A 14,210-nucleotide genomic window follows, 5' to 3' on the forward strand; every position below is an offset into this window, starting at 1 on the left:
ATGCAAATTAGTTTTTCTGATAAGTGGAATAAGATATAATTTTGCCTCTGATTATGGCCTTCCCAGATCAGAAGTAAAAGATACATTTGGAGAGTCATTTGTTTCCTAAAGGTTTTTCCATTCCTTCTTTCTTATCACTTCAAATTCTGGATCCTTTAGTAGAGAGGCGTTAAAGCGCCAAGTGGGTGATGGTTTCAGGATGGATTCTATTTGAAGGTGGAGGGAACCAGTGCATGATCACTGATTATAGTGTTAAAAGTTGTATAGTAATTATAGTGTATACTGTTTTTGATTATTAATTTATTTATTTTTTTGTGTGATAGAGTTGTTTGAGAGGAAAAAGTCAATTCTTGAAAAAGAGTGGTGCACTGGGGAGAAGAAGGCGTATTCCCTCTTGGTTGGATTTTTGAGTCTCCAGCCATCGCCAAGTCCAAAGTCATCTATATATTCTTTAAGGACTGTGGCTGATTGTGATATTTTTTTTATTTTTTTTGTGTGTGAGTGTGTGTCAAGTTATGGGAACGATCTATAGAAGGATTCAGGACTATGTTAAAGTCCCCTCCTATGATCGTAGTTGGGATGACTGATGTGTCAGATAATTGCAAAAAAACTGTGTGGAAGAAGGCTGGATCATCGTTTGGAACATCGTTAAAGTAAATAGTAGTCTCTTATGGACCAAAATTGAGATTCCTCTTTGTCTACTATTGTAACAGTATGAAAAGATTTGGTTAAAATTCAGATTCTGCTTTTAACTTGGAGATATAATCCATAGTTTTGTTTTGTTTAGTTTTTTTGCCCATGAGTGAATACCAGTATATTGTATAGTATACATATAGTATACATGAATTTATTCTGATGACAGCCTTGAAATGTGGGTGCAATTTTTGGCCCCTAATATCCCTATTCTGTCATTGCTATTTTTTTTTCCTCTATAAGTCTTGCTTCCCCTTTCTTTCAATTTCTCTGTCTGCTGTTATTATTTTTTTTCTAAAACAGCTTCTGCTGCAAGAGTTCAGGATCTGGCTTGGAGACCTGCAGTTGAATCGGGCCCCACAGGTATCTTTGTGTACCCTGATTCACTCATCCTCCTTCCTCATTGGTTCCATCTGGCCATCTTTACAACTTACTGTGTTGACACATGCAACTAAAGATAATAATATAATATACATCAATGATGTTCAAAGTAACCAAATTTATTTTTAGGCGCATGAAAATGGAGAATAGAAAGTGTCTGTGGTTTGGTTTAACACTCATCGCTGTCCACTCTTTATTTTCACATCTCCATTCATCTCATTTCTTATCTTCTACCCAGTAACCTCAGAGATGGACTGGAAAACGTCCTCTGGCATTTCTTCCACCATCTCAACCCCATTTTGCCAACCTCTACCCAAACCCCCAGACCACTCTGTTCCATCGTCTTTATTGCGAATCCACACACGACAACCATGCACTAGCCAGCCGGCTCGGCCTTCTGCTTATGCCTACTCAATACCAGCCTTTACACGTGCTCATCCTCCTGCACTTCCCAAAATTTTTCAGCCGAGTGCTGGATCAGGTATCAGAGAACAGATGTTCCTCACCCTATGTGCTATGATTGAGCATCTTTTTGCTTCTGTTGCAGGTTCAAATGTTTATCTTGTATTAGTTTAAGTATATAATTTTGCATTAATCTGATTATTAAGAACACATTTTGATATTAAAAACAAGCTATTAATACTTGGGGCTGGATACTGGATGGGGCAAATGCATTTTTTGTGGGACCTTTCAACTGGAGTAGAGCTTTATTTGGAAAACCCTTAGCAGAAGTATTAATGAATAGTATACTAAAATAATTTATAAACTACTAAATTTCACTGATACAATATTGGCATACAACCGGTTATTTTGATTGTTGAAAATGGAAAAGGAAAATTACTGTTGTTTTGTTATGGAACCGTGCAGAGGAAATTACGTTACACACTGGATAGATGCAGCTTTTCAAAAGAAATTGCTCGTGGCCAATATTAGATAGATATCCAGAATTTTTAGAGATTCGGTTCAAAAGAGAGAGTGAAATTTTCATGTAGATACTTATTAGTAATGTTGGCTGATTATCACCTTGAGATTGAATGTCGCATACCACAGTTTACCTACTTTAGAAGGAACTACCGCTGTCTGTTGACACCTTTTTGTCACAGAGAGTCACAAACCACAAGGGGCAGTCCTGAATACACATGAATACATTTTTGATCAAAATTAAGTACAAATATTGGTGTGGCAACCCATGAAAATTTCTCCTGAATGCTCACCATGTCCCAACTCTAACACATTAAACATACAAATTATGGTATATATCTTATCATTGCCCTCTTGGAAAGAAAAAAAATGTGTATACTGTCCAAAGTGACAAACTATCCAAATCAAGTTATTCGTTTTATATTGAAAGTAAGCCAATAATGTAATGTTTTTTTTATGGAGAACAAGATAGAATCACAAGATTTTCACTTAATATTTTTTTTTCTTTTGGTTTAGCTTCCCACTTTTTCCTTTTCTTTTCTCTTTCTACCATTTCCCAAATCTAATGACCTTTAAGTGGCCATATCAGCTTCTCGAAGGCCCCATAGCTTTCATTGTGACTCCCGTCCAGCTGAGGCTCTGGAGGCCCTGGTCTTTCCCACCTCCACTCATCCTGAAGCCCTTTACACTTCTTCTCCTTCTACATCCTCTGAAACCTCACAAACAGGTAATGAGTAGTCAAGCTCAAATAGCTGAAGCTCCAAATGTAGTATGTTTTATCCCAGTTTTCACAATGAGTACCAATCACATTAGCATCTGGAAGCGCGTTTTCAATATCCTTGAGACAATAGTCAAGTCCCTTTTCTTAACTCAAATGAAATAATGTGGCCTCTCATTTTCAACCTGAAGGTCTCCCATGAAGAGGAACCAGAAACTTCCCCATTATCATTTATCATAAAAAAACTATCTATATGTGCAGACATAAGGGCAGTAAAATAACTGTGTAACACCAGTTATACTTTAATTGCACTATCACAGATATTTTCAAGTAAATGAGACTGATCAAATATGAACCTATATAGAGTTAGTAATAGATAGTAGATATGAGGAAGTACCATTGCGTATGAGAACAAAAGGAGACAATTACTACTTGGAACACCAAATTTCAACTATGTTTCTTGTTGCATTTGCACTGAGGCTATAGTGGTGGAAGATTGCGTAGTTCAGCTGGCATAGACTCCAGGCTAAACGACTGTGCATATTGTTACGAAATAAAATAGCAAGCCCTCTAGTCTTGCAATTATTATTATTATTATTATTATTATTATTATTATTATTATGTTACATTAAGTTATTGGTGTTAATCCTTATATTTTTGGTATTACTAGTGCTGTCCAGAACACTGTCCAATATTGACATTGACTCTGAAATAAAAGAAATCTGGCATCCAACCAAGGTTATGCAGAACATGGAATAACACATTGGTAAAAAGCTAAGATATTTAACAAATTTAACATAATCTGTAATAAAATTGCCTACCTGTTCATTAAGAGTTTCTTTCAATTAAGCCCCTTTAAACCTAGATTCACTAAAGTCTACTCCTCAGGGAGCATTTACGAGCTGGAAAACCTACAATAAGATAGCCCAACCTTTTGTATATAAAAACCAATTCCATATAAAATCAAGCATTGTTTGAAGATAGTGCAAATAATTGCTTGTATAGGCACATCAAACTTGAATTAATGGAAATTAATAGATGTGTATGTTAATCAAGACAAGATACACTTAATATCTTTTTAATCTCAAAATCTTCATCATAGGAGCTGTTAGAGGTACAAGGTGTAATCCAGGTTCTGCTCTGTCATTATTCCCATTTTCCTCTCAGCCTTTTCTAGTGTCTGGAGAGCACAGAGCGTTCCATCTTTTTCTTCTATCACCCCCTCCTCATCAACTCCCCTCAGCTCCTTCCCTCCTTTACTGCCACCACCTCCTGCTCCCACACAGTCTAAAATTCAACCTATCCATGTGGGACAGCTGAGCTCAGCCCTCACCAGACCCACCAGTCTGCCAACTGCCCCAGAGACAGGTACAGGTCAATGGACAGTGACTGAGTGCAGGACAGGGTAGATGACACTTTACATTGACATGTTTCTTCCGCTGTCTTCCCACCTTTTTCCTTCTCTGTTTTTTCTAGCTTCCTGGCAAAGTGAATGGAGGCCACCAAAATCTCAGGCCCCTCTTGCACAGACAGGCCTCTCTCCTAAATTTCTGCACCTCTCTGCCAGTGATCATGGACAGCCTACAGTGTTGCAGAAAAAGCAGAGAATAGAGATGCCATGTAATGCTGGTATACCTTGATTATAATGCTATCATCCTCCCTCATCGAGCAGTCTGTGCCTGGCCATTTTATATGTTTTTACTAGTGCCTTTTCTTCTGCTCTAAATAGTGATTTACTAACATTTATCTTTGGTACATCTTTACTATTTCAGCATTTCAGTCAATTCATTGCCTACTTCATAGAGTTTGAAACGTGTGCAAATATCTGTGTAACTGGAGAGACACTTTTTATGCAACTTAGACGCAACAATACAATACAATGCAGACAATAAAATCCCATCCAGACATGCTCCTCACTATTCAAATGTGATGTTGAGTTGATCTATTTGCTTTATACACAGCATGTGAGGGAAAAAAAGTAAGGTCTAACGTGTATGTGTGTACACATACACGTTACTTTGTGTGTGTGTCTGAATGACATACACACACATAATTTCAACCATTGTTGCCTTTCTTCCCATTTTCTCTGCCTGTCTTTCCTACTGTCAGCTTCATCCTCTCTGTCCATTGATCAGCCATTAGAGGAGAAGCTTCAAGGAGAGTCTGGATTTGTTTCTTCCTGTAAAGCCCAGGCCACCCCTACAGTAGAACCCTTACATTCCTCTGCTCTTGTTTTCCCTGCACCACTTCCTGTTAAGCCTCATGTAGCTCAACCTGCTGTAGCCTTCCTTGGTGAACAAGACACAGGTACAAAATAAAAAGGGAGCAAGATTAATTTTGTTCCCATGTGATAACATTCAGTATTAAAATAAAAGGCCACTTCGATCCACAATACAAGCACATGTGTTCCTGTGCTCGTTGTTTTTATTTATGAATACCAACATTTGATTCCTCACATCCTGTGCTGGTGTGGAGGCACATGAACATGAATGTTCAGCTCATTATGGGTAATCTTGTTTGTGCACTCTCATTTTAGAATTCAACAGACAGTTGAGCACACTGAGTGAAGAAGATACCCAAAATGCCACAACCAGTAAGCATGAATATGCAATTGATTCATCATACCTTAATTACATATTTAGCTTAGTAAACTTATATTGTTTTATTGTTCAGCTCCTGATCCCCCTACCAGCTGGAAGCCAGATAAGTCCAGTGTATCAGAGAGGAAAAAAGACCTGCAATTTGGAATTAAAGTTGTCAAAGCATCTACAGGGTAGGTGAATTCAAGCTCTTATCACAGATTTGTTTGGTGTGGTTGTCATGTAACAAAAAGCTGCACTGAGGTAAAATACATGGCTAAAATATGCTTGGATGTGCAAAGCACATTGCTGTGAATTTTATTTAACAGTGTCATACATTTAAAGGTAGATTTGTCCTTTACTAAGAATATTTTCATGAAACACTGTCAAAGCTGCATGTAGACTAAGACACTAAGAACTTTTGCTGTGTGGTCATACATAGTAACAAATTAATTTTATCAAAAAACAGGATTTGGTGTACAGACATCCTGTACAGACAACAACAAACCTAGAAGGCCTTCTTGAGTTTGACAGGGTGCGGTTGTATGATACATCTTCAAAAATGCTGTTTTGGGAACATCGTTGGTGGTATAACTCTGGTTCATCAGGTGTTACGCCGTAAACTACTAGACACCCTACCCTGAGGAAGGCCCTACGGGGGTGATCAGGGTTCCTACATTCAACATTTCAAAGAGGCCCAACAGGAATCCTGTCTCTTCATCCACAGCCACTGACTGCTCCTCTCAGCTGCCTCTGACATGGCTCTGATGGCCCTAGCCTCCAATTCCCACGTCTCTTAGCAGTCTGGTGTTAGATACTGCCACGATTCCTCTGCACCTCACTTCCACTGGGTGGACCTCATTGTTCCAGCCGTGCTGCCGAGCTTCTGCTGCCAGTTCAGTGTAGTACAGGTGCTCATAGAATATCTCCACTGAGTCTTTCCAGGGAGCAGTGAGCTTGACAATGAAGACTCTTTTCAAGGATGGAGAGCAGAGCACAATGTCAGGCCTGAGGGTAGTGACTGCTCTCTCTGGAGGAAACACAAGTAGCTGGTATATTTAAGTTGCAGGCTGCATGCAGCTGGTTGTACATCAGTGATGATATGCTGCTCATGGTTGCTTTTTCCCCTGCCAGCACGAAAGTAACTTGCTGGCTGTCATGTGGTGTTGGGGTTAGGGAGCTAATGGTGGTACACTTTTCTGCCAGCATAGCAGCAAGGCTTTTAAGAACTTGATTGTGGCACTAAGTGTTCCATCCTTGGGTGAGGCTGACCTTACACCCGGTGAGTATGTGGTTGAGTGAGGCAGGACCAAAACATAGGCACATCCTGGATCTTCACACAACAACTGATGAAGCTTGATGAAGAATGTCATATGTTGCTCTGATGATGAAACTGAGATGCTCTACCTCCAGCTGATCCTCCTCCTCTCCACGCTGTCCCGCCACATCCACTGGCCCTGCTTACCAAGGGAGAAGCCTTGTAACATCTTGCCACTTCCTCCTTATGCTGTATTTCCACCACAATCATTTTCCTCTGCTCTGGTGCTGCTGTTGCATTCCTGGCCTCCTAGTTGTTAGGCCAAGGCCTGGTCTTCCTTACTGGACATGTCCCATAATATCCACTGCACTGGCTGATGTCCATTTGTGGCCTGTGACTAAAGTTGCTGCTGCTCACAAGCATGTCTTTGGACTTCTTCAGTTTTTATGTAACTTGTGATCCTTCTTTCCAGTTTCTCAACCGTTGAGATTGGAACTTCAGAAGTAGTAAGGGGCCACAGTACCCGAGGAAGCAGTCCAAAATGCAGACACCAGGCCTTGAGTTTTCCAGGCAGGTCGGTGCTGTCAATAACCTGCAGCCCTCCACTGACGTTCTTCAGCAGCTGTTGAACTTGATTGTTGTCCTTCAGGCTTGCAACATACCACCTCCCAAGGCTTTTGACTGGTTGTTCCAATACTGGTAGTATAGGGTCTTCTTTGATTAAGAACTTAAGGTCACTCAGCATTCCTTTGACTATAGAAATGCTGCGTGACTTGAATGGTTTAATCTTCATGTGGGTCCAGCGGATATTTCCCTCCAGTTTTCTCAGCAGTCTCCTGGTGTAAGGATTTGTGGTGGTCAGGGTAGTTATGTCATTCATATATGCTCTGAGGGGCGGTTGATACGGAGCTGAATTAAGCCCCTGTCCACCCACTACCCATTTTGACGCGCAAATGATGACTTCCATTGCCATTGTAAAAGCTAGCATTGAGATGCTGCCATGATGCCAACTTCTAGTACTGGCCAGGAGGTGGTAAACTCAGCAGTGGTAAAGCAAAACTGCAGGTAAGACTTTACAAGTGTGATGGTGTCAGGAAGATTGAAGAAACTGAAGACAGGAGCTCATGGAGAACAGACCCAAACACATTAGCGAGGTCCAGAAAGACTGCGATTTTTGCCGTCTGGATCTGGCATTAGGCCAATTCACGCACAGTTTTTACCCTGCAAGCCGTCTTTTACTGCAGGTTTGGGAGGTTGGGTGGAATTCTCTGTTGTTGCCATCTCTGTGCCTGGGGATGCCTCCTCCATGGTACTGATGGACTGCAAGCTATGGTTCAAGTCCGGTTGCTGTGGCTCACTTGACTAATTTTACTCTTTTCGCAGAAAATAGTCAATCCAGGGCCCCTGTCCCTTTTCTCTCAAGCACCTTTTCCTCCCCTGATGAATCCTCAGGCCCAAATGTGATGTGACCTCCCTCCAACCACAGGCACATATCTTTAGCTGATACTGCCCTGATGCTGGCAAAGCAGTGCTACCCCTTGAAATGCTCTCTCGGTCTGTGCTTGTGCTCATAATCATTTCCGGTCCAAAGTCTGTTACCATAGAGTCAGCTGGTGAATCTTCTTCCACCGTTGCTCTGGCAGATTCTGAGGATATTTTCTTCTGTCGTGTTTTCTTAGCTATGGTGGGTGTTTCTAATATGCTGATGGGCATCAAAACCTATAAACAGGGATAGTTAGTCCATGTCTCTCCCATTGCGGTCTATTCCCTCCTGTCAGCTGTCTCTCCAAGCTATCACAAAGACCTCTCCTTGTTGTCAGCTGAGTGGTCAGCTCAGTGGTCACTGGATGTGTGCAGAGATTTAATTTCCAAAAAACACAGGATGAGGTGTACAGATATTCTTAGTGCGCCCAAACCTAGAAGGCCTTCTTGAATTTGACAGGGTGAGGTGGTGTGATACATCGTCAGAAATGTTGAAGGTAGTAATGCTTAGGATAACAATAGAAACAATATTTTGTCTTCATTGCGATTGATTTTAATCTGTTGTCACTAACAGCAGTTAAAGAACAACTATAAGTTGTGATTTTATCTATGATCTAAACAAACATGTTATCCACAAATGTCTGCATTTAAAAGATTTTCATTTATGTAGTGCTTACATCTAAAGCTTTGCAATTTACCTCTCATTCACTCACTGTGTTTTGACTAAAACACTGTAGCTTGAAGGAGAGATGAATTGCAATATCCCTCATTGACTAAAACACAGTGTAAAGGCACAGAGCAATTTAGGTATGTAGTGGTTAATCGGCAGTAACAGTATAAAGATCGCTTTAGCCAGATTCATTTTCAGGCCCTTGGAAATTTCTTTCCTGATCAGTCAGTTAGTCCTGGTATCAAGCTCTAGTCCTGGTTGCTCCAAACTAATTTCAATGCAATGCTTTTCCAGATCTGGGCCTTCTTAGCTCTGCAGGCAGCTGCTTGTTTTTGATTTGATTTACATAGTCAGCTGTGAGACCTTATATAGAGAGATGTGTAATGTTTAATCTGAGTTTACCACAGGTGAACTCCAGTCAAGATGTACGCTGCTGTGTTTCTGTTCATCGTGCTGTCTGAACCTACTGAACTTGTATGGAACTTGTAAACCATATTCTGTTTGGTTGGAAAAGCCTTTGCAAAAAAACTGTTCTGCTACAACATTCTACTTTGCAAGCAACATAAAGTTTAGCTCCCTGTTTTTGTGGGATTGTTCTAAAGAATTCAAGGTTATACATCAGTCTGCCGTATGAAGTGAGAACTCACTTGTACTTAAAGGCAGTAAAGCCAGTAACACACCTTCTAACAGACCAGCCAATTTCGATGTAATAAACACAGTTTAACTGTAAAATCTGTTAAGCAAGACCCAGGTGCCTTCTGTGGAGCAGCTGCAGAAAAATGAATGCTTATTTGGCTGTGCATGAAATATTTTTTTCCTAACATATGGGATTTAAATAGAGGGGGTTTTTCTGTTGAAATGTAGATAAAAGCTTTGTCAAAGTCAGTTTCATGTAGCAAGAGCCAGATGTGGCGGTGTTTTTGTTATATTGTTAAAAGGGATACTGGTGCTTGCCGATACCTGGTCATTCCGTCCATCTGTTTGTTGTGTAACTGTCTGGTTAGAATCTCCTGTAGTACATTTTTGCCTTATATACATTTTCTACTTCCATTTCATATTGCTCGCTTGCTGGAATGCTGTTCAGCAGAATTTTTGAAAATGGTCTGGATATGACTGTATTGCTTTGGTGAAGACTTTCTTTTATGATGTCTGTTTATCCCTTAGACCTGAAAGCATGGCCTCGCTTCTGGCCCTTAGCTCAAGAACAAGTGTAGCCCCGGGCCTAAAATGTTTTAAGATGCCAAAAACACAAATGGATCAGCCGGAAATAAGACCGTCAAGGACATTCTTCAACATCCTTCCTATTTATGCAACTGTGCCGACACAAAACCCAGATTTTCATGATCCAACAAAAATTTCAGTCATGGAGAATTTGGTTCAAGCAAAGGGTCACTTGTCTAAGATGTCCATTCAATCACAGAATACAGCAGTCCAAACAGAACCTGTTCAGCATATACCGTGTCCCACTGACCCTCAACCTAACTCAACATCACTAAAGGAAACTTTATTGCCATTGCCACAAATTTCAACAACCTCTGACACAAAAGCTATAGGAATGGCCCATAAAAAAGAAGACATAAATATGGATTTGGGGTAAGTGTGGCATGGTGCTCTTTGTCTTGGAAATACATTCAAGTTCTTATCAGTGTTACTTGTAATACAAAAGTAAATCATGATGATTAAAGCTTAGTGGATTTCGTTTGCATCAGTCATTTTGTCCTGACATCAATCTTTGGTGTACTCTACTCCTTCAGAAATGAGAGCATGACTGCCTCAGTGTCATCTTCTCTGAGAGACAGCGATTGTTTTCCTCCATTGGTGAAGAATAAAACAACAGAAGCTGTGGATAAGAAAAACATGTGCAACACAGCAACTTCGGACCAAGTCACTGCAAGAGCAGACCCTCATTTAAAGTTTCTCTTTGAACAGCAGTCCACAGCAGAAAAATCTTCAAATCAAAGAGAAGACCCTAGTATGAATTTAGACATTTTTTCAGTAAATAGCTCTGCTGTCTGTGGTTTGAAGTCTGTCTGTTGTATGGAGGAAGGTAGAAGTGGGAATGTAGCTTATTCTAGAGATAGCAGGCCATCTTATGAAAGAGATAGGAGAGTTAGACAGGACCTTGTGTTGCCAAGCTCTGTGGTAAATTCAGAAGAAAATAGTGTTTACATATCTAAGGTGGAATTTGGTCCACTTTTTCCAGGAAGCAGTTATATTTCTCATTTACCAACTGTACAGCCAAAAACTCAGATTGATGCAGCAATGAATATGATTAAGTTACTACTAAGTTGCTCACAATATTCAAGGATTCCTGGCATGCCATCTTTATATCCATCGGAAGTTATAGCTTGGCCAGGTGATTGGAGATTAATGTTTCAGAAGTTACTAAGCATGAGATTGCCGTTGATTCTGTATGTTGATTATAACCCTTCTAGTTATGAAGGAAGTGCAGGGATTGCAAAAATGGTGAATATTGTACCATCATGCTCAAGGTCTGCTAGTATTCATGGATTTGCATCTTATGTGAAATGCACAGCAAATATGGCGTACCTTTTATCTACATGTCCGACAATTAGCAGAGTTCCAGATTTAGTTTCTGTGGGATCAGTGAATAGATATGAAAAGTATGTTTGGGACAGAAGCTCTCTTTGGAAAAGTACATTGAAGATAAAACAAGTTTCACATATGTCTGGTGTCGAGGAACAAGATGCCAGAAATATTAATATGGCTAAAGTCATGCTGTCATTGTTGTCAACGTGTTGTAGAAAGGCCAGTGTTCAGGGCTTTCCATCTGCACCATTACAAAAGGCATCAAATACTTTAAGTATCACCAGTTGTCTCCCTTTATATCCCAAACAGACAGTGATTGAAGGTATGTCACTTAGACAAAGACTTGTGGCATATCATGAGAAATGGCATATTTTCAGGAAATTGCTGTTAAATAGACCTTTGAGTAATCCTGTTCTTATTCAGGAAATGTCATATGAGGACAAACAAATTATTAAATACTCAATAAATATGACACCATCTTGTTCCTGGAAGGCAGCTATTCCTGGTTTCCCATCTGTGTCAGAAAAAGAACCTAATATACCTGATGTTCTATTTGTACCAAGGCAAGACTCTAGAATGACAGATTTCTTTCCTATATGCTCAAGAAAAAACAGAATTATTGGTTTACTGTCTAGTAAGCCAGTTAGTGCTCAAGATGATGGTTTGTTTGTTGTGATGGCAAAACCACTGAGTAAAGGCAAAGTCTTAATTCAAGATATTTCCCCAGGTGTTGCTCAGGATCTAGACAAAGGAAAAATGTGCAGCTTGATGGCAGTCTTGCCCACATGTCCCTTAAGATCGTACCTTGTTGGTATGCCCTCACCACATCAGAATCTGTTACTGAATACTGTCAGTCTTGCATTTATGTGCCTTAAACAAGTCCAAACTCCTGGCATGCCTTCTCTAGGTCACAACTATTCAGAGAACAAAAAATGGCATGCCTTGGGGAAATTACTCAACATGAAACCAGAGGAAAATCTAAAAGCTCAAATTGTTCAGTGGATACCAAAAAACGCAGAAGCCATTCAAAATGGGAGAATGGTAGCTGTGTTGACAAGTTGTGCAGACAAATCTAATGTATTTGGCATACCTTATGTTTCTCGGCAAAAGCCTAGTAAGGTCAATATAATAATCCCTGGTTTTCCTTCAAAAACTGGGCAAAAACTGTATTCATCAAGCTGCAAGGAATGGTTTGTCTTTAAAAGGTTACATACATATGCATTTTTCAAAAAAGAAGTAATGATTTTAGATGCAATTTCATTTTATGATAAGAATGTTTTAATGAGGATGAGTGCAGTATTACCGTGCTGCCCTGAGAATGCTCGTTTACCTGGGTGTCCCTCTGCAGTTTCACTGATGTCAACTGCTGGCCTAACTATGGTGAATCTATTATCAAGTTGTACAAAGGACTCTAGGGTCTGTGGAATGCCACTTAGAGACTGTACAAAACAGTTGGATTGGCTAGTGGAAAGAAAGCCATTGCCATTCTATAGGGAGAAGTCTGTGGTTACGTTTGATTTAGAGGATCTTAATGAGTTCTATCATAACTGCGATGGGATTGAATCTATGTTATCTATATTACCTATTTGCCCACAAATAGCCTATTTCCCACATTCTCCATCAGTAACAAGTCCGATGTCAGTAGATATGACAGGCATTATAAATCTTCTGCCTACATATCTAATGCATTCCAGAGTTTATGGAATACCATGTAAAAATCTCAGTCAGCCTACAGTGCAATGGAATGTAGACAAAAGCCCGATATTGGAGAAGATAAACCCAGGAAGGTTGTTTGTAATAGCTCATCATGAAATGCATTTTAGAGACAAAAGAATCTTCAGAATAATGTTATCAATGCTACCATCATGTCCCAAAAACTCAAATATTCATGGAATTCCATCAAAGGTACAAGAGAAAGGAGTGGAAGCTTTGGTCAAAGAGACTTTCAGAGTTTTGAAATCCTCAGCCACTTTCCCAAAAAACAGTACAATTCCAGGTCTACCTGCAAAGAATGGTGTAAATATTGGCGAGTGGAATGTGAACAGGGATGCAATTTGGGAAAAGCCATTCAATAGAGGGCATGGAGTTTTTTACCAAAATTTTACAGTGAAGAAAATGATATGCAAGGACAAAGAAAAAATGCTTAGTATCCTTCCTTCATGCCCAAAACAAGCATTAAATCCTGGATGTCCTTCTGCCTCGCAAGATGCCAACCCCATTACAGATAAAAATCTAAATATGACACAGTTGACAACATGTTGTCCAACCCAGTCAAGTGTCATTGGTTTCCCACACAGAGTGTCATTTAGCACTGATTCTAAAGTAGGATCCTGGCCAGTGATAATGCACAGCTTGTATGTCTGCTGTCAACTTAACAAAAAATATTGTTCTCCTAACCTATTTATGATGAGGTCAGTTTTTTCTGTCATACCTTCTGGTCCAGAAATTTCAGTACTGCCACCTGACATATACCAGCTTACAAATATAGTGAATATTGTGTTTTCTTGCCCAAAAAGAGCTTCTGTTCTTGGGATACCCTCAACACATGTGCACCAGTTAGGACATGGATGGCCAGGTAAAAGGCCATTATTGTGGCGTACAGAGCTGTCAGTTGACCATTCCCTTTGTAAAATTTCTGATAAGGACAAACCCATGCATTTTATGTTACCTTACCAAGATGCACCAGAAGATGTACAACAAAGAATGACCATGGAATCTTCAACCTATCCCATCACGGCCATTGCCAGAAACTTAAAATCATCATCCTTTGAAAACCAAGTGGATCAACCATCCTCAAGATGTAATGGGATTGAGATGGTATTGGATGAGACTGTTCCAGCAAAGTCAGATGTGGGCTTACCTCGAGAGATGCGTAAAGATACAGAAAGCTGTTCATCTGAGGACATAGCAGTAACCATTGTAGAAAAAGAGTGAGTGAGATTGAGATTTAAAGTTTGA

At 40.0% G+C, this 14,210-nt stretch overlaps 1 protein-coding gene across 14 annotated transcripts in view; it reads left to right on the forward strand.

The window, feature by feature from the left end:
- The window catches only part of LOC115059247 (EH domain-binding protein 1-like protein 1), a 42,019-nt gene that overhangs the window by 12,324 nt on the left and 15,485 nt on the right, over positions 1-14,210 (forward strand). For 4 of the 14 annotated variants that reach the window (XR_003842181.1, XM_029526908.1, XM_029526897.1 and 1 more), the window contains exons 7-16: positions 997-1,056; positions 1,313-1,555; positions 2,573-2,722; positions 3,881-4,081; positions 4,190-4,342; positions 4,823-5,020; positions 5,250-5,306; positions 5,387-5,486; positions 9,867-10,295; positions 10,457-14,182. Coding sequence is in view for 13 of the 14 variants with exons in the window: in XM_029526908.1 (XP_029382768.1) it covers positions 997-1,056; positions 1,313-1,555; positions 2,573-2,722; positions 3,881-4,081; positions 4,190-4,342; positions 4,823-5,020; positions 5,250-5,306; positions 5,387-5,486; positions 9,867-10,295; positions 10,457-14,182 (5,317 nt within the window). In the remaining variant the exon portion in view is untranslated. The remainder of the gene's footprint in view (positions 1-996; positions 1,057-1,312; positions 1,556-2,572; positions 2,723-3,880; positions 4,082-4,189; positions 4,343-4,822; positions 5,021-5,249; positions 5,307-5,386; positions 5,487-9,866; positions 10,296-10,456; positions 14,183-14,210) is intronic. The other 10 variants (XM_029526907.1, XM_029526911.1, XM_029526906.1 and 7 more) reach the window with 9 other exon arrangements.

The sequence above is a fragment of the Echeneis naucrates genome, chromosome 18 (assembly GCF_900963305.1).
Source record: "Echeneis naucrates chromosome 18, fEcheNa1.1, whole genome shotgun sequence".
NCBI classification, from domain to species: Eukaryota; Metazoa; Chordata; class Actinopteri; order Carangiformes; family Echeneidae; genus Echeneis; species Echeneis naucrates.